The following is a 27,664-nucleotide window of genomic DNA, read 5'->3' on the forward strand; positions in this document are numbered from 1 at the left end:
TTTCCTATTGGCTAAGAAAAATTATGAGCTTCCCACGAAAATTTCTTCCAGTAAATACAGGCAGGAACTGCAATGCTGCAACCTGAAATCTCACTGTCTGACAATATCATGGAGCCGCTGGCTCTTATTCATCAGGGGAAAGAGACTTCCTGACTAAAAGAGAAATTTCCCCAGAGCAGAAGAGAAGCAGAAAAGGCATTTCAGGCTTCTGTAGACCAAAGTAACTTCATCAGGAATAAATTAGCTTTCTGTGCCTTCTCTACAACACAGTATTCCCACAAGAGGCTTGGAAGAACAGAAGAAATAATAACATTGGGAACAACTGCAAGCCTTTAGAGCTGAGCAGGAAAAAAATACCTTGAAAACAACATTGGCCTTCAATCTGTGTAACAGCAAATCAGTTACGGTTTCCCCTGATCTTAACTCATTAACTTAATTAGTCCTTGTTGACAAATGCACTTACAAAAAGCAGCAAGGGAGAACAAGTTATGGCAAAGAAGCAAACTTTTTATCCACCAGTTTTCTATTTCCAAAAATGAAGACTTTAAGTAGTAACTTTCCACCACACTGAAATTATTATCTCCGCCATCCTGAATTTTCTGGAAAACCTAGTTTTGTGACACAGCAGTACAACTTCTCAGTCACTTTTCAGTAGGATTAATAACTGTATAAGGGACCTGCCAGCACAGAGGGGATTTAAACTTTAGGTTTTTAGGCCAGGTGCTTCTGAGTGCTGTGTAGAAAGGTGTAGTTCACAATGAAGGTGATACAGTTAACAGCAAGACTGGAAGATCAGTCTCTTCCCTTTGAAATTCTGTGATAATGTTCACAGATGGGCTGCTGGACAGGACCTTTGAAGTGTATTACACTGCCTCACACCCAGCTGAACAGACCTTTTGGCTACAAAAGTTATTATAAAGCCATTCTTACCGAGTCCCTCATGATGGTGAGGAAAGTTCTTTTGAAGAGGATGCAGAACTGGGTTAGGCAGCTGGCAGAGAAGCTGTGGCAGCCTTCTGTGGAGGAGGAGTCCTGCAGAAACACATCACAGAATAAACTCCTTCCTTCGCATATCTCGTTTGGTTTTCATTCACAAAAGCCCACTCACATCAGCTGAGTGTGCCCAGAGACTCCTCCACTGACCGGGGATTTGAATTCCCTCCCTCCCCCTGCAGCCCCAAGCCTTGCCCCAGAGCTGTGATGCACAAAATACCTCTTCAGAGGGCCGGTGCCAGAGGAAGGGGTTCAGCTCGTTCTCCCCACCCATGTCTCTCTTGTAGTCCGTGTCACAAATCCTCTCCCTCACGGCCCTGACCAGGCGGCTGTTCTGGTCCCCGTACTCACCCGAGGCCACTTCCATAACTACAAAAACAGAGGGTTTAAGTTACTGCTTTGCACTGCTCACCAGGTACAAGCCTTGTTATTAAATCCCACTGATGCTGCAGCACTGAAAAAAACAAGAGTTTTTTCAGTACAGGCTTTAAAAATGCCACGTGCAAATTCTTATCTATACAAACAACATTTAAATACATCTTTCCACAAATCTTCAGGGAGGTCTCTTCATCCTGGAAGTTAAAGGAAGCATTTCAGAGGAAAGGCAGTGAATACAGGTAACAAAAAATGACAAAAGCCTATTTTTGTGGCACTTTCCGCTTTTTTTGGAATTAAGAAACAGCACTGAAAACCCCTCAATGCTCTTATCTGTACAATACCACAGTGGTACTGCTCAAGATAAAAAAAAACCAAGCAGAATACTGGGCCCACTTAAAAAAGCCATTAACATTAGTTACTATGAAGCACTAAAGAATATGCTTTATCTTTCATTTCCTGAACTTTGACTTCCATCACACAGAAATATTCACTGAACTGTACCACTAGATGGCATTCAAATTACTTAGGAAAAAAAAAAATCTGATTAATTTTATTTTGAATTTTGGTACATATATGAACACACACACAAAAGAATATATGTACAGAAGTATAAATCACACCATGGTCCCCATTACCCTGAGGGTGCTGACAAAATACAAAATAAATGAAATAAACTATTCACGTTGTCCTTACCAAAATCTGCTGGGTTGTGGTAGGTTGGGCAATTCAACCCCAAATCTCTCAAGTAAGGGACGAGGTTTGTTACCTTCCCACGGTAAATGCATTGACCTTGACTTAGAACATAGAGCTGGGAAACGAGAAGAAAAGAAAAAAAAGAAAAGAAATAAGAAAAAAACTGAAATAGTACCAAAATATTTGAACCTGTTGCCTAATAACATCTCCTTGTCCCTGTGGGAAGAACACCTTGGGAAGATCTGTCACCACTTGAAATTAACTCTGCATGGAATCACGACTAACGGAAAACTGAATGCCTGAGGTTTGAATTCTGCACACGTTGCCTCCAGGACGTGGAGCACATTAGCACAGAAACACACTAATTCCAGCCTTTGGCACACGCTGAAAATAGGCAAGGAGCTGGAGAGCCAAGCCATCTAATTTCCACACATTATGGATATTTTGGGCTGGGAGACGAGGCTGGTGACTGCAGGAATGGAAGGAGAGCTGGGACAGCACAGCAACAGCAAACAGCTCGATCACTCTCATTTTTAGCCACACTGTTGACTTTAAATAAACCTCCCTGCCAGACTGGCAATCTGCAAGAGTTTGTTCACCTGTGGTGGTGGAGGTTTTCTCTCAGCTCTCACAGGATTAATCTAAATCCTCCAACACGACTGAAGTACATTTTTATCTAATCTAAACACACACAGTCCACATCCCATTGTTAGGTTGGAGAAAAGTTCTCCAACTGACTTAATTTCAATTAATTTTCAGTACTAAATTCGATTATTATTATTATTTCATGTGAACTACCTCTTCTCAATCTACACCTGTGTATCTAGGCTGAGAACATGTACTTGCAACATTGCAGACATTGACACTGCAGCTCTCCTGCTTTTATATTGCTCTAAGGTACTTCAGTGACAGCCCTGTGCACAGGAGCAGTGCTGGGTGAAGGCATGATAATCAGCAGTGCAAAAATCACGATTTCACAAACCTAACAGCCAGATTCTTCACAAAGACGACACGTAAATAAAGGAAACATGCAGATAAGAAGGAGAAAACCATAATCAAAAAGTATGTTCTGCTCTTATTTCTTTAACTTCTTTATCTGATTTGTAACCACCAACTGGAATTATTCATGTTTTTGATCAAAGAGCGTAGCCTTGAAAGCACAACCTACCTAAACTACACATCAAGAGGAAGTTTGAGAGCAATACCTGGTCAAAGAGCTCAAACAGTTTTGCACTGGGCTGGTGAATGGTGCAGATGATGGACCTGCCACCCTGGGCCAAAGCCTTCATCAGAGACACCACCTGAAAACATGATGCACTATCCAAGCCACTGAGAAAAAAAAACCAAAGAGAAGTTTGTTATCCACAGGCACCACTCAAAACTGGCACATGCATTTGCTACTTGGTCTCTCATTATTGTCCTTTTACAACTTTTCTCTGTAGCAGTTTAATTTTATCATATGCCAACCTTATGCTTGTATTTCTCCATCAGGCTTTTAATTATGTTGGAAGCATGCCTGAGAATGAAAAAGAATATTCTCAAAGCTGCCTTAAGGGACTTCTACATCTTAGGGCTGCAGATGTAAATGCTCCTAACTTTAATGAATAGATACATATTCATAGCTTTCCCAGCCTCCTCCCAGACTGATCACATTCATTACCAAAAGTCACATTTTAAAATGTTTATATTCAAGCTGTCTTCGCTTGAAAAAGAAATCCATGCCACAATATTTTTCTCTCTCTCTTCCTTCCTGCTGCAGTTTGTGTCTGCTTTAAATATTATTTATAGCCCCACAGTCCAGCAGTTGCGGCAGTGACCCAAGGCACTAAGTACCCAAAGCAAATTATTTCTTGGCCTTATTCAGTGCTTGCAGGCAACACAAAATGAGCCTTTTCCAAGGAGTTAGAGGTGAATAACTTTTCTGCAGTGCTGTTCTACTTTGTAAAACCATATTTGTCTATCTTTAATTTTTGGCCTTGAAGTACCTGGTTGGCTCATCGAAGAACATGACAGGAGGGTTGTTCACCAGCTCCAAAGCAATGGCAAGACGCTTTCTCTGGCCTCCAGAAAGACTCCCAGTCCTCGTGTTAGCACATGTCAGCAAACCAAGGGCTGTCAGGATTTCCTTTACCTGCAGGGAACAGAACATTCCACGTTGTTAGAACATAAAAAACCTCCAGCCTCTTCACTGATTTTCATGGAGATTGTGAACCAGCTCATGACTTTGTTTCATCACCCACACACTTAAAGCCTTTTTCCATCTAATGTAGCATTTATTAGACTCAGTGTTAAGAGTCCACCACTTACTGTTTCGACCCAAATTCTGCTTGTTTGTCCTACATGACCTCACTCAGTAAAGAGGTGAAAAAGAAGTGGAAATGGGTTCTTCAATAGCTGTATATTTATGGATATGACACTGACATCAGAAGAGTTTTGCAGCATTTGAGGGGTAAATTGCACAGTGAAACCAAGAAGCTTCTTTCAACAGAACTCTGGGGTTGTCTCTATAAGGGACTCTATAACAAAAACCAGTGGTTTCTATAGAGCAGTGACCTCCTTTATCTCATCTGTTCTCCACAGTCTCCTCTTTAAAGTGCAGTCATTGATTTCAAGTGTTTTCATTCCCCTCAGAGTCAGTTCATTTGTCACAGGTATTCTCAGATGTTCGGGATTTCCTCAAGGCACAGCCTCAGGAAGGGCACAGCTCGTCCCTGGGTTTTTGGAGCAAAAGCAGAACCATCCCAGGCACTATGATTTTTTCTGTTTCAGCGACTGTAGATCTGGTCTGGTAGCCCTATATAAGGGGAATAGCTTTTTGGCATCAGTAAAATCATGGACACAAAAATGAGTGAATCCATGAGCTACGCTGCTCATGCAAGTAACAAAATCTACCACTTCAAAGGCAGAAAGCAGCCCAGACATTTAATACTTCACCTAAGTTCAGGAAACAGAGCCCACCATTTCTCAAAGTACCAACTGCTTGGATGGAGGGAGTTTTCCAGAAAGAGTGTCTGAGCTGGTGAAAACTGGTGAGACCAACCAGGGCCTGACCCTTTGCTTGTCCTGATTTTGATTTCCAGCAGTTCCCTCTCCCACTAAGAGGGAGTAAAAAAAAAAAAAAAAAAAATGCACTAACCCTTGTTCTCAGAGAAAAGAGCCTGACTCCCTCATTCCCTTGATCTCTAGGAAGGGTAAACAGGGCCCAGGCAGCACAAGCAAGGTCAACTAGAAACACAAACTGTGGTTCACTGGAGGATTTTCACTTGCCCCTGCTTTAAACAAGAGTCTGTAATCCTGCTAGCATGAGTGTATAAATTCATAACATTTATCTGTGATAAACATTTACACTGGAATTTACAACAATAAAATGAATTATCTTCTCCTGCACAGGCCTCTAACACTAACCAGAAAATCCTTCTAACATGTGTTGAATAAACACAGCACAGTATTTTCCTCAAAGAGCTGCTTGTAATTACAGTGACAGTGTGAACAAGGGAATTAACTTGCTTGGCCTAACTTCACCAATGTGTAAATGAACCAAGGCTTCCAAAGTACAACTAAATCAACAGCTGTTTCTATATAAATTCATTTTCCAATTAAAAAACAACCTGTGTTTACCAAACACAAGTTGATTCCTGTAAGCTTCCCTTCTGATTTTCAAGGATTCTTTTGAGTCTGAAGAAATGCCAGTTGCTTCAATTTCAAAATAAACACAAAGGATAATCACAAAACCAGCTGCTCTACCTAGGAAGTTGCCATAGTTTTCACCTTTTAGGAGAAGTTGTACTTTTCCCCATGGATGGATGAGAGGAGCACAGTTCCTCATGCAGGTCCAGCTGGGTGATTTATCTCCCCCCACATGAGATGCCTGAGCCCTCAGACACGCACGGAAGAGAATTCAAGATGCTAAGGTGCATTAACAGGAATCCTGCAAGACCTGTGAATTTATTTCAGTAAATCTTTCACAATTTTGCAGTCTCGTAGTGAAAGCAGCTTTCATGGAGACTGCAGTGAACATTCCCTCCTAGTGACACACGTCAACCTTGAGGTTATGATTTATTCTGTCATTACAGGTCCAGTGCAATTCAGTATTAGATAAAATACGTCTGCTTTACAGAGCTCACTCCACAGCTCTTTGGCATCCCCCAAAATTCTAGTCTGATGGGCAGTGTACATACCATTTCTCTCCTCCCTTCATCTTTCTCTTGAAGTTTCAGATGAGCAGATACCTGGAATGCAGAACAACGGAATTTGATTTTAATCTGGTCTGAAGCACAACCACCAGTTACAGCAGATGTCTCAGGCACAACACTCCAAGGCACCATTTAAACAGCTTCTTTCAAGCCAGTCAGAAAATCTGAAGTAGACCTACAATGTTCCAGTCACAAGCATCACATTTTTCTGTACAGTAAATAACTGACTCAAATTTGACTTAGGCAAAGCACCTGACAAAAAGTGTATTAGAAAAAAAGGCCATTATGAAAGTCAAAGAGCTTGAGAGGAAGATGGGACAGTGACAGAATTTGCACACCCAAGAACTTCCCAGGAAATGCTAGAAACACAGTTTATCTGTGCTTCATTCCCACTATAAGGATAACTGAGCTCTGCCATTCTCCAGGATGCAAACAAGTGAGCACAGAAATAAATAATCTTGTGAAAGATGTCATCTGCTATCCTGAGAGGCGGCCCCACAAAACATCATGATTAACCTTTATTAAAAGCAATTAAACTGTTAAGTAGTTATTTTTTGTCAGAGCCTTGATTGATTAATTTTAGACAGCAACTATAATCTGGGCCCAATTCTGCAAAAGTGGTCCCGTGGGATTCTGACGAAAACACTCAAGTAAACAAAAGAGAAGAAAAACTTCCTCACAGAAAGGAATCTTTGCAGAAAATTAGCCATATAAACACTGGAGTGATTTCTTCTTGCCATGAAATTTGTGAATTTAGCTGGCACAGTGTGAGCAACCTAAGCCTTATTTTGATAATAACCTCTGAGAAAAACTGGCTCATTTCTCAAGCTGAGCTACAGACACTTCCAGACTAACTGGTCAAGTTGGCAATTCATAAACCTCTTGATGCTATGAAAACCAGTGAGAACAATTTACATTCCCTGTACATCTTGCACTTATTATGTTCCTGGCTTTTTTTCCCTGAAGAAATGAAAGAGATTTTATAAAATGACTTTATTTTAAAAAAGGCACAAAAGAGTAGAAGTGGCAGAGAGATCACATTGAAGCGTAAATAACAGTTTTCAGTCAGAACATGAAAGATGGGGAGAAAGAGAGAGAGGGATGAGGTTACTCATCCACCACCCAAGCAAACAGATGGTCCCTACAAAGGCTTGTTTGTGAAGAATTTCAGGTTCCATTCTCTAGGAGATCTAAGGAGCAGACACTTAGATCTCCTTCCAAATCATAATGCTGGGCACAAATTGGAAATTATAGAGCTAAAGAATCCCTAGATGGATGAGCCAGAAATGGAATTCAAGGCATCATCAAATTCCAAGAACTTTCGTTGAGCGGGATCAGACAGAGATAACAGCTTGTGGCACTGCCAGGAGTTAAGAACGAGGGCACAACACAAACCATTTTCCATTTTCCCCTGCTCAGATAAATTAGAGTAAGAAACAAAGCTCACCATCATGGCTTCCTGGACAGTGAGGTGAGGAAGGAGCATGTCATCCTGCATGATGTAGCAGGAGACTTTGCGGAAAGAGCGCAGGTCACGGGGCTGCCCGTTGATGAGGATTTCTCCTTTCATTCCCGTCTCTCTGAAACCAAACAACAAAATAACCAGAGGTGAACCCTGCCTTCCCTTGTGCTGCCACGTGACTGAGCATGTGGAAGTCTTAGGTTGTTATTGCCACTACGAAATAGATTTGGTAGACTGGACAGAAATTAACTTATTTCATGATTATGTTCTCCTTCATACAAAGCTTCGTGCCATGTGGCTGAAATTTTTACTCAAAATGTGTGCTGTCGCGTAGAAATATCTGAAAAAATATCAAGACATTGAAGTAGGGGTTTTTTTAGGTTTCTCTATCCTGTTCCTTATGCCCCAAATGACAGCAAGACAGAAACACTTTGTATTTGGCCATACAAGAGGGGATTTAGAAAGATGAAGCACAGTTACTTCAGTCATTGCAGTTTGGTCAAGAAGACATCAACATTATGAAGTGGTGAGTAGATTTTTCAAGTGTTTATGTGATTTAAAAAATATCACAAACAGAAGACACTGAGTCAGATTTGTTACACAGCCAAAAAAGGAGATTTTCTTTATGTGTGTTTTTTGGATTTTAAATTGCTTCTTATTTTTGGATCAGACCTGTTAAGAGATAAATCCCAAGTGACCAAAACATGACACAGAGAAAAAAATAAAAGCAATAAGAATAATTCAAAATTTCTGAAGTGCCTGTTTTCAACAAACTCTAGGCTACACTTTCTTCTGGTGTTGTCTCCAAGGAGCCCTCAGGCTCGGTGATCTTATCTCAACCTGGGATTTTCATTGGTACTGACCTGTATCCTGCCAGAATATTCATAAGCGTTGACTTCCCAGCTCCTGAAGGACCCATAATTGCAACGAGTTCTCCACTGCTGAACTTCCCTGAAATTCCTTTCAAAAGGGTCTTATAGCCTGGAAAAAAAAAGAAAAGTTCACTGAACTCTTAACAATCACATCTGGGGAGCAATGGGAGTTCATTTCCACCGAACATTGATGACAAGCAGGCGTTAACAGGAGCCTCCTGGGAGGCTGATGCCAACATCAGCACTCTGCAATAATGCAATAACTATCAGAAGCCAAATTGTGAGTGGAAACAGCAGCTTCCTCCCATGACACAAATGGTACAGTGGGATGACAGGGTCTCACACTTTTGTTTCACAGCAGGATGATTTTTGAACAGGGCTATGAAGTCTTGCTACCATTCTCTAAGTGTCCTCTCAAAGTATTTTACTAGGATGCTGTTAAAATACCCAATACTCCACAGCAAACATGACTCCACAGTCCTGGAGCAGGCTGCCCTCCAATCACTGCACTTAAAAGTGCTAAAATTCGCCCTCTCACCAAAATAACAACTTCTTATAGAAAGAGCAACAGCTGAGATCTCAAATCCCCTTTCCTTTGTCCATTCCCCACTAAAAGAGGTTTGACAAGAAAGACAGCAAAAGGAGACACACAAACTACTTCATTCTCTTACCACAAGGACTCTCTTACCAAGCGAACTCTAAAGGCTTGCCTAGACAGGGAGACTGACCACAATAACTCTGTAAAAACAATTTCTAGGGAAATACTTATTCCAGATTAAGAACATGCAGGGTTTTCTTTTTTCTCTTTTTAGATTAATCCATTTCAAAATATCATGCCACTGTAATTACATCCTCAGGTAAGGATGTTCTAGAGTGACATCATCATCTCCTTCAAGTATTTCAACATATTTCTGAGTTAATTATCTTTGCCAGTAAACCTTTATTAAAAGCCTAAACTCCATGTTACTCTAGGTGTAAGCAAACTGGGCTCCAATGAGAATTACAGACTTGCACCAGTTGCATCCACCTTGCCCTGCAGGATTTCCACATAAAGGCATGAAAACTGTGTGGGGAAGGTGGAGAGAGGCCTGACCAGCATTTAAAATTTTCAGGATCGTTCCCTTTTGGTTTTTTTGCTCGCTTACTTTATTTTAATTATCGGTGCTTCTAATTAAAGCATTTAATAATAAAAAATGCTAAGTAGGGTGCCAAAAAAACAATCTCATATATTGACAATGTTTATGTAGTTCAATTAAAACCAAAACAGAAGGGTAGAAAATCCATTTACATGCTGAGTCAGGATTTGGCAATCCATTTTGCCACACTGGTGGAAGTGCAGGCAGAATGTACATTCCACTTGTAAACTATGCCAGACCTCTGATCATCAGCACAGGCTGTAGCTGGAACATGGAAATGCTCTAAAAAAATCACATTGTCTGCAAGCTCCTAGGAAAAAAAAAAAAATTGTGGGTTATCTTCTTCTGATTTCTATTTCTTCCTAACTTGATAATTTGTTTTCGTCTCCACTTACTCTCTTTAAATTTTCTTCTTGTCTCCATTCTCGGTTCACACTCCTCCTATGCCACAAGAGAGCAAACTTTGCACCAAAAACCATTGTCACGCTGCTGTGGGACCTCCCAAATCCACAGCAAACCCTCTTCCCCGAGCACACCCCAGCCCAGGGGGAATGCAGCAGCCACAAAAACTCTCTAGAATTATCTGATCCTACTGTTTTTGTGGCAAATGTCCAAGAAAATGGAATTGACTAAATGTATCAAAATAGCCAATTTCTCGAGCACCTTTTTCTAAACAGGCCAATAATTTTTCACTCTAAATCTTGCCCTGGATCTAAAGGAAACAACAGGTTTTGAAGCCACGAGGCAACATGGGTATGAAAATAGCAGAGTATCCACGTTGCCTGTTTATGGCACAAGTCCTGAAAACAAAAGCAAGGACAATCCATCAAAAGCAACAGCGACTTCGGAGAGAGAAATCCATGGCACCCCCACAAGGTCAGCCGGCTTGTCCTTCACACCAAAGCCACCACCCACATCAGCATCTGAAGGGAAAGTGCAAGGAACAATCAGATCCTTCAGACACAGCAATATTTTAACAAACAGGATCTGTAGGGACAAAGTCCTTTATTCTACCCCTTCGGTGTAACGAGAACCAGCTCCCTCCCAAGTCCCTGGAAGGGACTCCAATACTAGAACGTAACACCAATTACTTGCATTATGCACCCACGCAGTAAATGTTGCACGAACTCTCGAGGGAGGATAAAAAAATGTGTACTGCCATCCACGAGGGACATGCAACCTAAAACACAAACTCAGCAGCTGCAAACACATGGTAACATAGGTATCATTACCTAAAACTGAAACCTCCCTATGTATGACTGCGAGATTTAACACTACACACATTAAAGCCACTTTTCCAAACAGAGTTTCACGAATGATGATCAGTTTACCTTTAAGTGCAGTACCTTCCCCCTCAGGACCTGCATGTGTTTCAGCCTCTCTGATGGAGGATTCCATTTTGAGTATCCCACACACTGTGTTAAACCAGAGCAGGGATCCTCACAAAGAGACAGAATCAGCTTGAAAAAGACCTCCAAGATCGTCAAGTCCAAGCTTTGACTGATCACCACCCTGCCAACCAGCACAGAGCACTGAGTGCCACATCCAGTCGTTCCTTGAACACCTCCGGGGATGGGGACTCTACCACCTCCCTGGGCAGCCTGTTCCAATGCTTGACCACCCTTTCCATGAAAAAATTCTTCCTAAAATTCTCAGCAAGTCATTTGCAATACAGTAGAGAAATAGCTTTAAGAAGAAATAAAAGCCCCAAACTTATGAATTTTAGATTAGGATCCCAATCTCTGGCATTTTAAGTTGCTACAAACTCAAACCCGTCTCTTCCTTTGACTGGAAGTGCATAATAAGTTTTTCTATTACAAAGGTTAATTTAGCAAACCCACAAAAAGATTTGACACCGCGGCAGTAGTGTGGTGCCCCAGTATAATCCTTTATGAGGAATTAAAGTCCCTAAGTAACCACAGTCTTCTCTTTCAGAATATTGAGGCTAATCTTCAACTGAATCAGTTGACCTAAAACTTCTATATTGGGCCACATGTCTTTCACAAGGAACAGATTATGCATTTGGAGGGGATTGTATTCTCACAGTACAGGGACTGTTTCACGTCCATCTGCCATATATCAGGAATTTCTCACTACTTTCAATCCCAGCCCACCTCGTTTTCCTCAGTCCCTGCAGCAATGAGTTTGGATACAGCAGAGTTTAATGGAAGACTGGATCTCAAGGCCAACTCACCCCAAGGTGGAGGCACATCATGAGCCACTCAGTTCCAGCACCACAGCAGCACTCTCCCTTTGGACCGGACTTACACCAAGAACAAGTTCAGCATTGTGACTTTCTCATTTTTCACTTCTCCTGAAACTGTTTCAATTTCATCAGCATGGATCTTTCAGTTTTCCAGTGTCCCCTCCTGAAGTTAGCGTGACATAACCTTTAAAAGTATGTATTTAAGGGCTGATACCCGTGGGAATCTTAACATCAGTTTTCAAGAACTACTTAAAATAGGGCTTTGACATTAACACGCCGTAACGAACCAGAACAACCCCTCAGCAGATTTCTCAGCCCAACCCCCTAAAAACAGAACGCAGCAGAAAGAAATCAAAACTGAAACAGAAAATTCTAGCGGTACAAAACTTCTTGGTCTTAATTTCTCCTCACATTACATTCCAGAGCACAAATGCTTCTCCAGAGAAGCAGAATGTGTTCTGTTTTTCCATGTTAGGATTTCCTATTCAATCAAACATGAGGCACAGTGATACTTGATCAGTTTCACAGCTGAACCACCTGCCTGGGCTGACCAGACCCCGTTCCAGAACTGGAATTCCCTCCTTGCCTGGAAGCAGCACAGAGCCCATGGCAGCCCCTTTTCCAGTGAGTGGACAGAGGTGACCTTGTGTCTCTGATGAAGATTCTAAGGGAGCTCTCCTTGCTCAAGCCAACAAAATTTTTACTACTGGAATGAGCATGGGAGAAATGTGTTGATGGTTTTACCTGCTTCCTCATGGATTTTACAGAGATTTATGGAGTGATCTGGTTTTACCATTCCCACAGAAATCACGATTAATCTGGAAAGAAGCAAGCTATCCCCTCCTTATCCTCAGGGTAAGAGTACACGCTTCAGGATGTGTCTGAATCAGCACCAATAAAAACATAACCAAAACTCACTCCTACCTCACAGTGAATTTCCTCAGGTAAATACCACCTCTAGGTTTTTGACTGAAATGCTTCATTCATTTGCATTCCGTTGTCAGTAATACTCATTTGTTACTCAGAGAAATGTCACACAGACTCCTGGAAGTTTCTAGGTGTTGTAACCTACTTCTGCCTCCCATCAATAGGCACCCAGACCCCGTCTCAGGTCCCGGGTGAGCACAGCAGGCAATTAGAGCAAGATTTGCCCTTCCCAATGTATTTGAACTGTTTCTCTTTCATCACAAGCTCTTCTGGTGGCAAGAAATCGCTGCTGGTGCCCTGCAAGCACCACTGGTCTGAAATGGCTCAAAGGTTTCTCAGAACATTTACTGAAGTAAAAGGTAACACAGGAAATTTCAACTCAAACAGCACGAGTTTGGCAAAACTATAAACAACTGGAAACTGAGCCACAAAGAAATCAGCATTTGGCACTTAAAAATCAAAACCAGAGACATCATAACCTGCTCTTTCCACACTCCCAGCCAGGCAGAAATGAAGCATTCCTTTATCAAAAATAAAATAATTATACAAGGACTATATTTCTGCATCTTTTTGTGGTGCTGTTTTAAGATCGGATATATTTCTTCTGAGAAGTATCCTGTTGGAAATACAGAAGACATCTCTGGCAAGTACTGTATTGCTACCATGCCTTACTTTAATGCTTTCAACAAGAAACATACTTTTTAAACAGCAGTTTAAATTTCAACACACAAATTTGTTCTCTTACTGTACCATCAGCCAAATTGTTTCTTAAATCACGGCGAGAAACTGCAGCAATTTCTTGGCACTGTACATTGACCCATTAAAGAATCCCCATTGTACTTTCCTATTCTAAAGTTTATAGGCTCAGCCCTCATCTCACCTCCTCTTGTATCAATTAAGAAATCCCCAAACTTATGCAGAAGTCCAGGGGAATTCTCCAACCCAAAACTGAAATAAGGGAAAGTGGAATAAAGGTGTGACATCTGCATCTTTCCCCTTGAGGCAGGAGTAAGGAAAAATGCTCCTCGAAAATTAATGACTTTGCTTCTGCCTCTGAGATTCACCAGAGTCACACCTCGATGGCCAAAGGCCATTCCCTGGATTATGAACTGGACAACAACTGCACAAGTAAGGGAAGAACAGGGTAACTTGGTCCCATATCATATTGAAGGGAGAGTTAGTGACTTCTGGCTGAGAGAAAGAGCTTGCAGAAGTCCACCCAGATGTTGAAAACATCCTCATGTGACCTGTCAGACATTTCATTTGTAGACTCTTTAGATTTCTATCACAAAACTGAACAGCTGGGAATACTGGCAGAAACTCTACAGAGGGGCACAAGATGAGAAACACACTCACAAAGAGGAAACAGCTCAAGGCCAGATTTACATTTGGAGATGTAATAAAACATTGGCTACTAAACATTTTTCTTTATCATTGCTACATCATCCTTTTCCATACACCCAGGCGTAAATACGCCAGAAAAAAATTCTCTTGCCTGCTCCTTCTCAATCTATTACTCACTTTCTGCATCTCAGCCCTTTTTTCACTCCTATGAAGCCATTTTCACAGAAAAGCATATTTGTGTTTACTAGAACGGACTACACCAATCTGCTTCATCCCATGATAAAATGAAATAATTTGGGGCTTTTCACCTAAACCAGTGTTGGATCAAAGGCAGGGTGTTTCCTTAAACCGGAATACAGTCAGAGATATCTCAGTATGGGAGATGTTTCCCATATATTTCTAATTCTGCTTTAACCAACCAGAGCACCCTGTTCCTCACCCACTACTTGAGTACAGAACACTTTCCTCTCCCTGCTATCAACAGGGTTTGTAGATGTTTCAGTTTGTAAATTCTCAGGTGAAAGGGATTATCTGTATCAGCTGATGATTATTTAAATAATTTGAATTTTAAAAACCCTCTTGATGGGGATTATTTAAATGGAGGTTTCTTTCCCAAGCTCCACACTGAGTTCAAACAAGCTTAAGTTAAAGTGAATTACAGGTACAGGTACTTGGGAAGAAAAATGGCATCTTTTAATTCCCAGAAAATCCGGGGGACAGAAACAGCCTTCCTGACAAACAGAGTGAAAAAATATATTGCTTTAATAACAGGCACCTTCCTAATTTTATACTGGCTTGAACTGTACCTCTGTAAAGCCTGGAGGGGCAAACTCACACGAGAAATAATAAACATGTTTAAGCCTACCAAATAAAACCTACATGTGAACTCATATGTCATTGGCTCATGACTTCTGCCATCCCTTGTACATCACAAGTGAATAAGCCTTTTTACCAGTCATTTTCTCACTCTAGTTTTAGAATCAACACATCCACATATTTCTGTTCTGTTCACAGTCTCTCAGGGACACTGAACAATAGGATTTTCCATTGTTTAAGCTCTGAGCCCTGCTTTAGGACAATTAAGGGAATTTGCAATTGTAATGTATTCTTGTACCTTGCCTCAGAGAAACGACCTTCGTTATGTAAATGTCTATAAAACAGCATGCCAGGCACCAAAACATCAGGACAGAAAGGGCAGAAAAGCCAAGTGAGTACTTGAAGTAACCAAATCGAGTTCCTCTGCCTCACAGTTCACTCCAATTCAGAAATGAGGAATTCATTCCTCACAACCTAAAATAATAAGTGTTTCAAGATTTATGAAAAAAAAACCAAAAAGAAAACCCCCTGTGGGCAGCAAAGCTCTTTCTTTGTAGTGGACTAAATGGCATTTCTTAATATAGCCCACAGGCAGGTCTTCTTAAACATTTTGCTCTTGATCCACAGCCGATTTCCCACTTAGTGGTCATGGGGTGGATTAGTCCTAACTCAGATGCAGGGCTTAGCCCGTGCTCACAGCAAGGCTTGGAGTGTTCAATCTACCTAATTTGACACATCTAAATGTTTGATGCTTAACCTAAATTCATTTCTAGGGCCCATAAATTATCAGTGGATAGGAACTGGCACACCAAACTGGTGATTAATTCCATTCATTTGGAATTCCTGTTCTGGGAAGGGATAAAAAACCCTCTGGAAGAGCCTCTCTCTTAACTACAGTGGGAGTTTAGGACAATTAGCTTAGTTGAGACACCCAGCCTCTCGATGCTGTGAGAAATCCCATCCACTGCCAAAGAAATGATGGCTGACTTTAGGATCTTTTCTGTGGGTTTAAATGTCAGTTTGATCATGGTCCCTCATTTGCTTGCACAATTGCAGCAACTAAGCACAGCAACTGCACACTCCCAATCTTCAGGCTGGGTTGGAACTCCACACCTTCAGATGCTCCCTGGGAACTCATCAAGAAGAGCAGCCTGGCCATGTTCAGGCTGTTCAAAGGTATCAGATACTGTGTTTTAACTCTGTCTTTAATGCCTTACTTTGCACTCTGATAACTGGGGACAGTTCACACATTTTTTCTTCAAGCCATCCACCAGCTCCAGTACACAGTGCAGTACTGGTAGCACTGGGTTCAAACTTAACCCATCTCAGAGCCTGAAAAATCCAAATGTGCTTTGGAAGATGAGATGTTAATCAAAACTAAATGTTTGAGGACAAACTTAAAAGCAGATTTTGAATTTTGTTTGTGTGAATGCCTAACGTTTGACACCAGTATACTTCATTTGTGCTGAGCAGTAACTTCCTTCTGTGGCAAGTCAGAAAAAGACACAGCAAATTGGAGCCTAAAGGGCAACTGTAAACCCCCAAGCCAAGATTCATGACACAAAATCCCCAGCAACTGTAGGTCATGTTGTATAATAAAAGAGAAGGATGAGAAGATGACACACCAGGCAAGATACTGAGTTCTAGCACAGGGAGAATCTTACACCAAGCTGTAGGTTATACAGAATCTGAAAAGTCCTTTAATTTCATTGTTCCCTCAGATCCCTGGACTAGATATTAAACTTATGCAAGACACTGGATGTGACAGTTCACATTGTGCAGTCAAACAAAAAAAGCCCTGACTAAGTAGAGATTCCACTCCTTTGAAACTCTGCAATAAGAGTTATGTGCACCTTGCTCTTTCTCTATTATCCTGGCTGCTCATCACATTATTTTAGTATCTGAATGCTGCTCTTCCTCAGAATAACTAATTAGATGCGACACCCTGTTAGGCTTGCAAGCTCTGCAACCCCCTGATTTCGAGTTTGAAGGTTTAACAGACTACACAACCCCGCTCCCCTTGTTTGGAGAACCCACACCTCCAAGGGACAGAAAACTGAAGTGTCTGCAGGTGGACACAGAATTCACAGATTTTCTTGAGACATGTTCCTCCAACAGAAGAGAGGAACAGAGTGTCACCAATACTGGGGCAAACCTCCGTGCTCCTGCTACTACTGGTCACACCTCCCAGCCATGCTGGGTTTGTGCCAGCCCCATTTAATTCTGTGGTTTTTCTGGTTATGACCAGAGCAGAAGCATCTAAGTAACCTGTGTTTCCTTGTATTCACCTTTTGTGTCTCCCTTTATTTGGTCCTGCAGCACAGTTCCAGCCTTCCACTGGGGTTTACAGCGTGATTACCATTACATGTGGGTCCAGGGGTATTATTCTTATTCTTGTTGTTGTCATTCTTGTTACTATTTTTATTATTGTTATTATTTTATTATTATCATGTTCCATCCATGTTAAGATTCAGTTCTTGTTGTTTTTTCTGTTGAATGTTTCTGCCTGAGAGAGTTAAAGCTGCTGCTCCTCTTCCTTCCACAGGCACATGGAGCCATATGCCTGCAGCCGGGGATAGAGAACGACAATTAAATAGGTCAATGAACGAAAGTAACCTTCAAACATGAATGCAAATAAATCTCTACTTGCAGCAGGACCTGATGCCTCCAGAAGCAGTATTTACATGTTGAAGCATTTTGGAGATCTGGGGCATAGCTTGTACTTTGCCTGCACAGAAAATAGCTACCCTAATTTATCTTCAACCCTTAGGAAATATGAAAGGAGGAAAAAAAATATGAATGACGCACAGCTTCATCTTTCTTCTGAATCTAGTAGAATTGTCCTTTCCAAGTAATATCCATAGCCTCATCTTTGTTTGATAATTGCTTTTGCTGCCTTTTTTTTTTTTTTAATTGCCTTTGTTTCTGTTACTTAAGCCCACAGGAAAGGTCTTTCCTGACAAAAGAAGAGCCAGCCCAATTCGAAATGAAAGGCTGACACATTCCCTCGAATGACAAACCGAAGTCACGAGCCTGATACACTGTGAGATGAAAGCTGTTTACGTGTGACAATCAGGCAGAAAGCAATTTCTTATAATTGCAGTACCTTCATACATCAAGGTACAAATAGTGTTATTCACAGTTTTCCAAACAAATAAAACCAGAACCCTTCCCAACAGCCCCTTCCTTTCAAAAAAAAAAAAAAAAAAATCTTCAAGTAGGAGATACTCTGAAATATCCCAGCAGCTGTTCTGAACTGAACTGCCCCATCTGCCTTCCCTGCCAAGCTTGGATCCAGCTGGGTCATTCTGCAGCAGAGTGAAAGAAAACACCTTCCTCCCTCAGAGAACACTGCTCTGGCTCTCCTGTGCTGATGTTCAGAGTCCCCCTTCACTGTGAATCTCCCCCTCCCTCCTCCCAGCCTCCCCACTCACGCGCACCCAGAGCAAGAAGGTGGGCAGGGAAAAAAGCAAAAGTAAAACTTTGGCTCTTTCCTCCTACCCAGCTGTGTGAGGGTTAGAAGGGAGCCCTGGGGCTTTCTAGAGTTACAGCAGAAGCAGCTGAAGTTATTTAGCATCTCTTTACTCCAAATTTGGCCTCGTGGCAGTATCTGGTCCGAAGAGCTTGGTGCACAAAGAAAAGCCTTCTGTGATCTTCATCCCAAACTCCAGGTTAAACTGGAATGTGATGACATGTCTCCTGTAAACTGCATTGGAAAAAACCCTTTTCTCAGACTCCTAGAAACAGAGTTTTGTCTAAAACAGACTTCTGCCATGGTTCACATGCTCACAAGACAACACTCTGTCCCCAGCCCTTACAGACATGAGGAGAGACATTTCTTGGATTTTGAAAAATGTTTCCAGTCGTGGCCACTGCAATTTAAAAGCTGCCAGAGTGTCTGATGTCAAGAAAAAAAATCACAGCTCATTAGTCAGCTTTGGAAACTCCAAATGTTACATTTGACTCCAAACAAATTCCATTTCTTCACATCAGTCTAACTCAGCCGCATTAGTGATGACAGGAAGTTTCCCTGAGGAACAGGCAATCTCGGCCATCCGACCCTCTGAACAACTCCTGCACATCCCTGCCCTGCCTCTGCCCACCCTCTCAAAGCAATTCTGCACTGCAAACTGCAAGACACACTTCCATCCCCTCACATTCCCACTGCTCCTGCCCCATTCTCTCCCACAAGAAGGTGAAGAACCCTTGGAGCCCAGAGGACCCTTTGAAACACGCTCGGGGGCAAATAGGTATTTTAAAAAGTCAATTTTAAGCTCATGCACTGAGTCTTTAACCCTACTATACACACCCAGGAGCAGAGACATGGACAGAAACTTCCTGATGGGCCTTCAAACCTGGAAAAGCTGTCAGAGGGAACAGGAGTCGTGTTCAGGAGAGCTGCTGGGGCTGAAGCAGCTCCGATGGCAGCAGGACATCCCTGCTCCCTGCCATATGGACAGCTGGAGCACGTGTCCTGGGAGACTTCTATTTTCAGAAATAGCCATGCTGATTCTGATCACTTCTCCTCCAAACTGTCAAGACTTTAATGAAGTAGAAACATGGGATAATGTATTTATTTCAGCACTAATCGAGTAAAAGATACAACCTATGATCCTGAATGCAAAATTAAAGGAAAACCTGAAGTGTGTGCAGAAATAAACCCTCCATTACCTCCACTTCTCTCATTTTACTTAGAACAACTGTGGTTTTATCTCTCCCTTCTAGAATATTTACACTAATGAAGTTGCCCAAATTAAAATACTTTTAGTTGTCAGCAAAATACACAATCCTCTAAACACCACTGAAATAATTATCATCTTCTGCAGCATGTCAGTGCTGAATATGTTACAAACAAAAGCCACTGCACAGGGCATTGCTGCTTCTGGAATGGAAATGAGGTAGAACAAGCACCTTTCAGGACTCTGATTTCTGCTTTTTTTTTGCATTTGGAGAAGTTGGCAGCCTCACAGGGACATATATCCACTGCACTACTGTAAACTCCTAAATTTCCATCTGTTTTTGAAAGCTCCAGCTGACCTACATTTTATGTTATGGATTAGTTGAAGCTTATAGAGTAGCATCAGCAAAGCAGGAGTCTTGCTGCTAACCACATATCCTAAGCAATTAAACGTTTCATCAATAATATGTCCCACGTAAAAATCAAGTTTTCAAGAGCAAAACTCTTCAACATTTCGCACACAAAACAGAAAAAAAATCATTTGATATATGCATTTTAATTGCAGTATAAATATCATCAATTTGACTAATTTTGATTTCACAGACTAAAAAAATTCAAATGTACACATTAAAATGATTTGAAGTTTTAAAAAAAGGATGAACCTTGATTCACATTTTCAGGACATACTAAAATAAGGCATCAGAGTCACTCTGCATTTTGGAAATCCTGTCTTTTTGGAATTATCTGCAGAATTATTTTTGAAGCAAGGTGGGAAGCAGTAAGTCGTATCACAAAAGCATGACTTCCACTACAGGTTTTCCACTTTATTCTGAGAGAAAATTCAACTTTGAGTTTTGGAGGTGGATTTTTTTGCTTGGTTATGTTCTTGGCAAACCAGCAGCAAGTCACTCCAGAGGCCAGTGGAACTCCTGAGGTGAGGATGATCCAAGTCTTAAGTCCTTCAGTCAGATCAAGAACTCCAGCTTGGGTCTCTTAGAGTTTCAAGAGCCCTGGTCATCCATTTGGCTGGGTTTTTCCTCTTCCTAACTATAAAGTCCTCGACCTAACAAATCTCCTGCATTAAAATATAGTCAGAAGAAAATATAGTGAAGAAACAACATGTTTCTACTCTGATGCACTGTCATTTTTCAACAAAGAGAGGATATTAAGGATTTTCAGAGGGATTTTCGTTACAGGCTCTTCAGGAAGCCCTCTGTGCTAACAGCCTTTTCCCTTGTATTTTTTACTCTGCATTGGTTCATTTTCCAGTAACAACTGTAACTTCTTTTGACGTTTTCTGTCCTTCTTTACAATTAGGTTATTCAGCTCTTCAGTGAAAAGGCAAAGGGTAAGCTATGGACTGATTTAAGCTGGCTGGTTCAACTGGTCTAATTAGACAGGAGAAATTTGGTAGTAAAAGCAGCTGCTTCCTCCACAAACTGGAAGTCCATCAAAAGAAATGAGCTATTTTAATGGCCTGAAGACTCATGTATATCATTAGTAAGAGAGACACACATAAAAAATGTTGGTCTTCTCATAACTTTCTAATTAGATGTCTCTGTAAACCATATTCCACAACACATCTTTTCTCCCAAAGTCAAGACAACATGTTTCCATTTCTTCTTGTCCACCAACTAAACTGACAAGAACATTTCAAAAACAAGTTGTTTGGATACATTACCCAAAAATTCAACTTGACTGTCACGTGAGGTTTCTTTATTCCCTTATTATAGGACTTTATTTCACTGGTCTACCTATACTTTATTACTTCTGTAAGTCATTTATCTCTGCTACCTATTAACACACCAGTACACACAGGAAATAAAGAGGAGATAAAGAGTCCAGGGTGTTACACTGTTTTCTCCATAAATACTGTCACTTTAAATGAAATAATGAAGGGACACAGTTAGAAGAATATCCATGTCACCTCAAACCATGCTTTGATCCTAAAATTCACAGGCACTCAACACACCCAGCTCCTGCCAAACAACGCAGCACCACTAAAATCAATACAGTGGCACAGGCTTGTGTTGGTTCAGAAGCTGCCACAGACTCAGGGATCAAAAGCAGGGATTCATGACAGCCTAGACACAAGGCAATACTGCAGGACTCCAAAGAGTGGAAGACAGAAACCTTCCACGTCGGAACACCGATGTATCGGGAACTCAGAATCTCAATATGGGGCTTATTTTAACCAGCTGCCAACATCTATAATGTAAACATTAAATGTGAGCTGTTCTACTGGGCCTGGCAGGGACAGAGAGGATTTTCCTGCCGAGCAGCCCCCATGGAGCAGCTCTGGGGCACTATTGATAACACGCTGGGCAGGGCTTGCACAAAGTCAAGGTTTGCTTTTTTTAAAGTAGCCCTGGGTGTGCCAGAAGCTGGGAGGGGGCACAGGCAGCTTGGCTTCACTAATTAAACTGCCCTGATCTTCATCCACGAGTTTTCAGCTTTTGCTCTTCTCTCTCCTGTTCTGGGGGCGTGGAGGAGACACTGAGGGAGTGGCTGTGTGGGTGCTCAGCCACTGGCCAGGGCCACCCCACCACAGCTATTTCCCTGTGGGAATGTGGAGATTCACTTTTCTGGCATCTTTTGATGAAATTCATAGTAACTTACAGTCCACTGACCATCAGTGAAATCTTCTGTCAATAAAGGGAGCCGAGGTTGCTGACTAATTTGTACACATGCTCTTACACAGTAGGAACCTACATGGATTCAAAGGAGTAGCACCTCTGCTATGAGGAAAGGACTGGAGAATTGGGATTATTCAGCCTGGAAAGGAGAAGCTTTTAGCCACCTAACTGTGGCCTTCCAGTGCCTGAAGGGAGCTGACAAGAAAGATGGAGAGGGACTATTTACAAGGGATGGAGTGACAGGACAAGGAGGAATGGCTTCAAACTGAGTAGATTCAGATTAGATACCAGAAAGAAATTCTTCCCTGTGAGGGTGGGGAGGCCCTGGCACAGGTTGCCCAGAAAAACTGTGGCTGCCCCTGGATCCCTGGAAGTGTCCAAGGCCAGGCTGGATGGGGTTTGGAGCAGCCTGGTCTGGTGGAAGGTGTCCCTGCCCATGGCAGGGGATTGGAGCAAGATGATCTCTCAGTTCCCTTCCAACCCAAACCATTCTATGATTCTAGGAATGTGTCCAGCCCTGTTTCTCACTGCTGTGAAACACCTGAGGAAAAATTTGGTCTACTGCCTATTAGGTACAACAGCTCATGCAATCCATGTTTTTAAAAATACCATAAAAATAAGTAGTATCTTAAAATATTTTAAAATCTCATTGTGACATGAATTACACACAGTGATAAAACAATTGTGGTCTGCCAGGCTACAGACAGTTCTCAGGGCAGCGTGTTCAGTGCCATATGGGCAATGCACAAGTTCAAAGTTTTGAAGCAATTTTTTCTAAGTGTATGTGACAGAACAAGGCACAGTAATAGCAGCCGTAGCCTGTGTGCAAATGGAAAAATAAGCGCCTCTAATATTGTTGGTTTTCATTTCAGTGCTGGCTAAATGCTTTTGATCATTATGTGCAAGTGATGAATGCACCACCTGTGTGTTTTTTTGTCCTTGTGCCAACAGGTGAGATTACCCTATTCTGACAGGGGCTGCAGCAATCTGGGTAATGGCACAAGTACAGAACATTGCTCTGTTACCAGATCACAACATTTTCAAAATATTGCCATGTTTTTAAATTCCTGTGTGTATGTGTTAAAACTGAGTCACTGCTCCACTTCCAAGGACGACCTGAGTGAAACCCAACACGCTGCTTTTAAGCTCTGCTATCTGCCCCCAGCGGATGAGTTTCTACTTCTGTACTTGTAATATTTGTAACAGTTCTTGTGTATTTACAGCTAGTATTACTGTTAGCACAGCAGCCTCCACATGCCCTGGTCCCATATTCTTAGTCTACTGACATCAAATATTAAGCTCAAGATCTTGGAGCAGGGACAGCATCTTACCCACTCAATTCCTGTCTCCCACACTCTCCATTTGTTTGCTGTTGATAAATTGTCCTTATACAACTGAAGGGTTTGCTACAGTTCCTACAGCACTGCTCTTAAGACCCTCATATGTCAGTAAAGCGAAGGTCACACCAGGATTAGTTTCACACAGAGTGGTTTATTCAAAACATAATAAAAATTAAAATCGGGCTTTTCCCACAAAAATCCCACTGTCTGTTATGTTAGAATAATGCCTGGGCAAACTGCACAAGGCATGCTCGTGTGGAGGGGTGTTTGCTGAACTTAAACCAGAAAGTGCTTTTAGAACTGAGGAAGAAGCAAGGGCAGAGAATAGGGCTTGACTCCCAAAGTACTTAAACCCCAAGAATGGGACCTGGTCTGGTGGAAATAGCTGATGGATGACTCAAAACCAGTCTCCTCATGAATCCAAGAGAGCTGCTGTTTCTGTCCCAGCAGTCCAGGGACAGCAAAGGCAGGGGTCACCCACAGAGATCACCCATGAGCTGGGGGTGCAGGAGTGTCTGGAGGCAATGAGCATAAGGAGAACATGCCACTGCCTTTGGGGAGGTTTACATCTGTCACTTTTTCCATCTTGCAAAGCCGCAAAGAAAATGGTGTAGGTGGACGGCTCAAGATTGCTCTTCTCAAAGGCTTCCTCCTGAAATGGGCGCCTACGCTCTAATACTGACTAAGCTGCTGGGCTTTGCTTCTGATCTCATTAGATAATAATACTGCAATACAAAAGGAGGGGTTAATCTTGACTATATCCCCAATCTCCTTTCCTTGTGTACAGTTGTAAACACCCTGGAAGCATCTGGAGCCACTTCTTCCTCTGGTTTTAGTGTCAGCACCCGCACAGAATGGCTGCCACTGGAGATGGGGGAGCTGGAGGAGGGGAGATAGGTGGGACCATCTTTTAAAAGACACTGGGCAATTCACACAAATCCTGAGCTGTGGGAGTGCCAGGGTGGCCAGCAGAAAAGACAACTCAGTACAGCTCTTGTCACCTTTATCTCACTTGCCTCACCCCTGTGATGAAGAGACCACCGAGCACTCCTGCTCACAGCTCGGAGATGTGTAAGGGGTACACAGTGTGGATCCCCTCCAGGCTGACCACAAGCAGGCAATAGCCTCCCTAGCCCACTCCCTTTCCCACATCGGAGGTGCTCAGGGAAGGCAAATGCAGCCACAAGGGAACGTGGACACCCACCATGTGCAGAGAGCTCTTCCTGGGAAGTGCCCTCCAGCTGTGGACCTGCAGTGCTCTTATTTGCCTTCCTGGTGCAGTTAAGGAACGTTTCTAGTCCCCAAAAAAATCAGTCAGAAGAACATCTCTACCATATCCCTGTTCTCTGCACCCCTCTCTCAGTGGCTCTTGCAAATCGAAGCACATTATTCTACTTAAAACCTCCGTATTTTCCTTCTGCACTCCAAGATACACAACTCCCCCCAGTTTTCACCAGCAAACCACTGTTCAAACAAACAGAAGTAGCAGACATTTATCTGGCACGTAAACATACTCTCCTTTACACCCAGCAGGAAAGCAAGCTGCAAAAATGTTCAGCTAATGAGGAAATTCAGACAATGACGTCGGCAGCTGTAAACAGCAAAATTGCCCAAACAGGTCTGAATTGGACCCACCACTGCTACACATGAGAGCTCCAACCAATTCTTACAACTTCTAAAGGAAACAAGAACAAAGCACAAACAATCTGATTACAAGAGAAATGACTGGGAGCAGAAAATTACTCAACTTATGCAAAGTAATAAGTCCCTATTGAAAAGCATCTGCAAAATGCTGCCTTTTCTTCCTGCTATTCTTTACACCACTGGCACTCAGATAAAACAGCTTCCATTTTACACTCATTTTTCCTGCTATTTTAGCCTGTTATGCAGTTAATCCAATAGCAACAGACCTGAACCACTTCTAAGCAACCGATACTCTCTTGCTTTTCATTTAAAAAAAAAAAAATCAGGCTGCCGCTGCTTTCCCATAATTACATCATCTTGTCACTACAAAGGAGGAGGAGGAATATACACCTCAATAAAAATGTTATCTTCAAAGTGTTTGTTGCAGTGATACACAGGCAGTTTTTGTACATAAATAAATATACCTGAGTGTATGTGCATACATACATCTAAATAAGGAAACAGAGATAACCTATAAATATCTACATATAACCTATATATATATATATAGCCTGGGTATATATATACTCACTAATATTTACAGGTATCTATATAGATATATTAAATGGATATATATTGAACATATTTATATATAAAAAGACAATGCACATACAATATACTTGTAACACATTTCTCTTAGCACTCTGAAAGGAGATCCTCTGATGCTTTCAGACACACCCATATTGCATGGTGTCTGCTGACACATTCCACCACCATATAAACAGGCCTTGAATACTGGTGACATTCAACACTGACATTTAAAATTAATTACATTGGCTTCTGTATTTTTTAGAATGCAGTTTTAGCAGTGAAACATACAAATAAGTTGAAAAGTTTCTTCTGGGTATTAGGCCATACCCTTCCTTCATCAAACTTTATTAATTTCTGTTAATTTGGTCCAGAATGTTCTATCCTAAGACAGCAGCCCTGGCAGAATGCTGATACCTGTTCTTGGCTAAACTCTGTCCAATTTGTCATTGCAGTGATTCCAAGGTTCATTTGGGCCTGTACTTTTAGAGCAGAACAGTATGAACATCTGAGAAGAATTGTAGGTTGACTTTGAAGTTATTTTTGTTTACTGTAAAATATGTGCCACCTTTTGTCCCAATTCAGTTTGCTTGGGGAGTTTATTTTTACTTCCTGTCAATAAGAATCAAAAGATGAGTGCTGAAATGTCACAGCCATGCCCTATATGGAAAAGCCTGCTTTATTTTTATGTATTTGGTTGATTTTATAATGTGAATAGAATATATGGGATTCAGGAGACTGATGCCCATACCTCTGCTTGGAGACTAAAGAGTAAATCTGTTAAGTATTATCATGCATATTCTGAAGTTTCATCTTTCTTTTGGTGTCCCCAGATGTCACACTACTGCACAAGACACAATCATGCTCCATGAACACCAAGTCTTACAGTAACCCCAGGGTTTATGGACTTGTGAGTACTTCAGGTTATGTATTTCTCCTTCAGGTTTACATCATCATTCTCCCAGGCAAGAAATCAAATAGTCAACCTCCTTCAGGGATGTCTGTCAAGCTCCTCTGACTGTTTGTGATATAGCAGCTCACACATATTGTCATAACTCAGCCTTTAAGACAGCAGAACCTGATTTATTATAATCACAAGTGCACAATTTATTATAATCACTCCATTCCCTATTTGCAGTCACAACTTTCCTGAAACTTTCACATGAGAGGGTAAAAATGTGCCTAATGCGAGTTCCACTTCAGTGATGATTTACACCACAGGGAAACTTTCCATGGGCTTAAACAAACAACTGGCCAGCCATATTATTTCATTTATTTTTAAATACAAAGCTTAGAAAAATCAAACCAGCCAAGAAGGTCTAAAAATGGTCTGTGCTCAGTTATGTGATAAAAGGCCAGTCAGAGTGAGCACAGAGACTGAGCTGAGGCTCAGAGGACGCAGCCCCCTCCCTGAATTGGCCACTCTGAAGATGTGAAGATGAAAGGGCCAGGACTACTGTTCCTGGAGGAAAGCCCACCAAGATGTGTCCACAGGGAAATTCTCTCCCTGGAATGCTGTACTTTACCATGTTGTGCAGGGGGAACAGAAATTTGGGATGGTGTAAAACCAGCCAAAGGGGTGGCTATGGGAATTACAGAGTGAGAACTACCCATCACAGGACATTTAGGAGAATTGCAAAAGGCAGGGAAAGAAATGGATCAAGGACTGAGGAGGAACAGGCCTGAGAAAGTAGATGGAAATGGGGATTAAAGGGGCCAGAAGCATGTAAGGAGGCAACTACAGCTGTCTGACAGGGATCCTAATGGGACTCCTGATAA

At 41.8% G+C, this 27,664-nt stretch overlaps 1 protein-coding gene across 4 annotated transcripts in view; it reads right to left on the reverse strand.

Moving 5' to 3' along the window:
- ABCG1 (ATP binding cassette subfamily G member 1) overlaps nt 1-27,664 on the reverse strand; it is a 52,908-nt gene that overhangs the window by 11,069 nt on the left and 14,175 nt on the right. For 3 of the 4 annotated variants that reach the window (XM_039553111.1, XM_039553098.1, XM_039553103.1), the window contains 8 exons: nt 8,583-8,700; nt 7,705-7,837; nt 6,243-6,293; nt 4,050-4,195; nt 3,270-3,393; nt 2,065-2,179; nt 1,214-1,362; nt 931-1,032 (listed from right to left, as the gene is read on the reverse strand). In XM_039553111.1, coding sequence (XP_039409045.1) covers nt 931-1,032; nt 1,214-1,362; nt 2,065-2,179; nt 3,270-3,393; nt 4,050-4,195; nt 6,243-6,293; nt 7,705-7,837; nt 8,583-8,700 — 938 coding nt within the window. Of the gene's footprint in view, nt 1-930; nt 1,033-1,213; nt 1,363-2,064; nt 2,180-3,269; nt 3,394-4,049; nt 4,196-6,242; nt 6,294-7,704; nt 7,838-8,582; nt 8,701-11,921; nt 11,996-27,664 lie in introns of those variants that run through there. The other variant, XM_019282979.3, reaches the window with a different exon arrangement.

The sequence above is a fragment of the Corvus cornix genome, chromosome 1 (assembly GCF_000738735.6).
Source record: "Corvus cornix cornix isolate S_Up_H32 chromosome 1, ASM73873v5, whole genome shotgun sequence".
In the NCBI taxonomy this organism is placed as follows: Eukaryota; Metazoa; Chordata; class Aves; order Passeriformes; family Corvidae; genus Corvus; species Corvus cornix.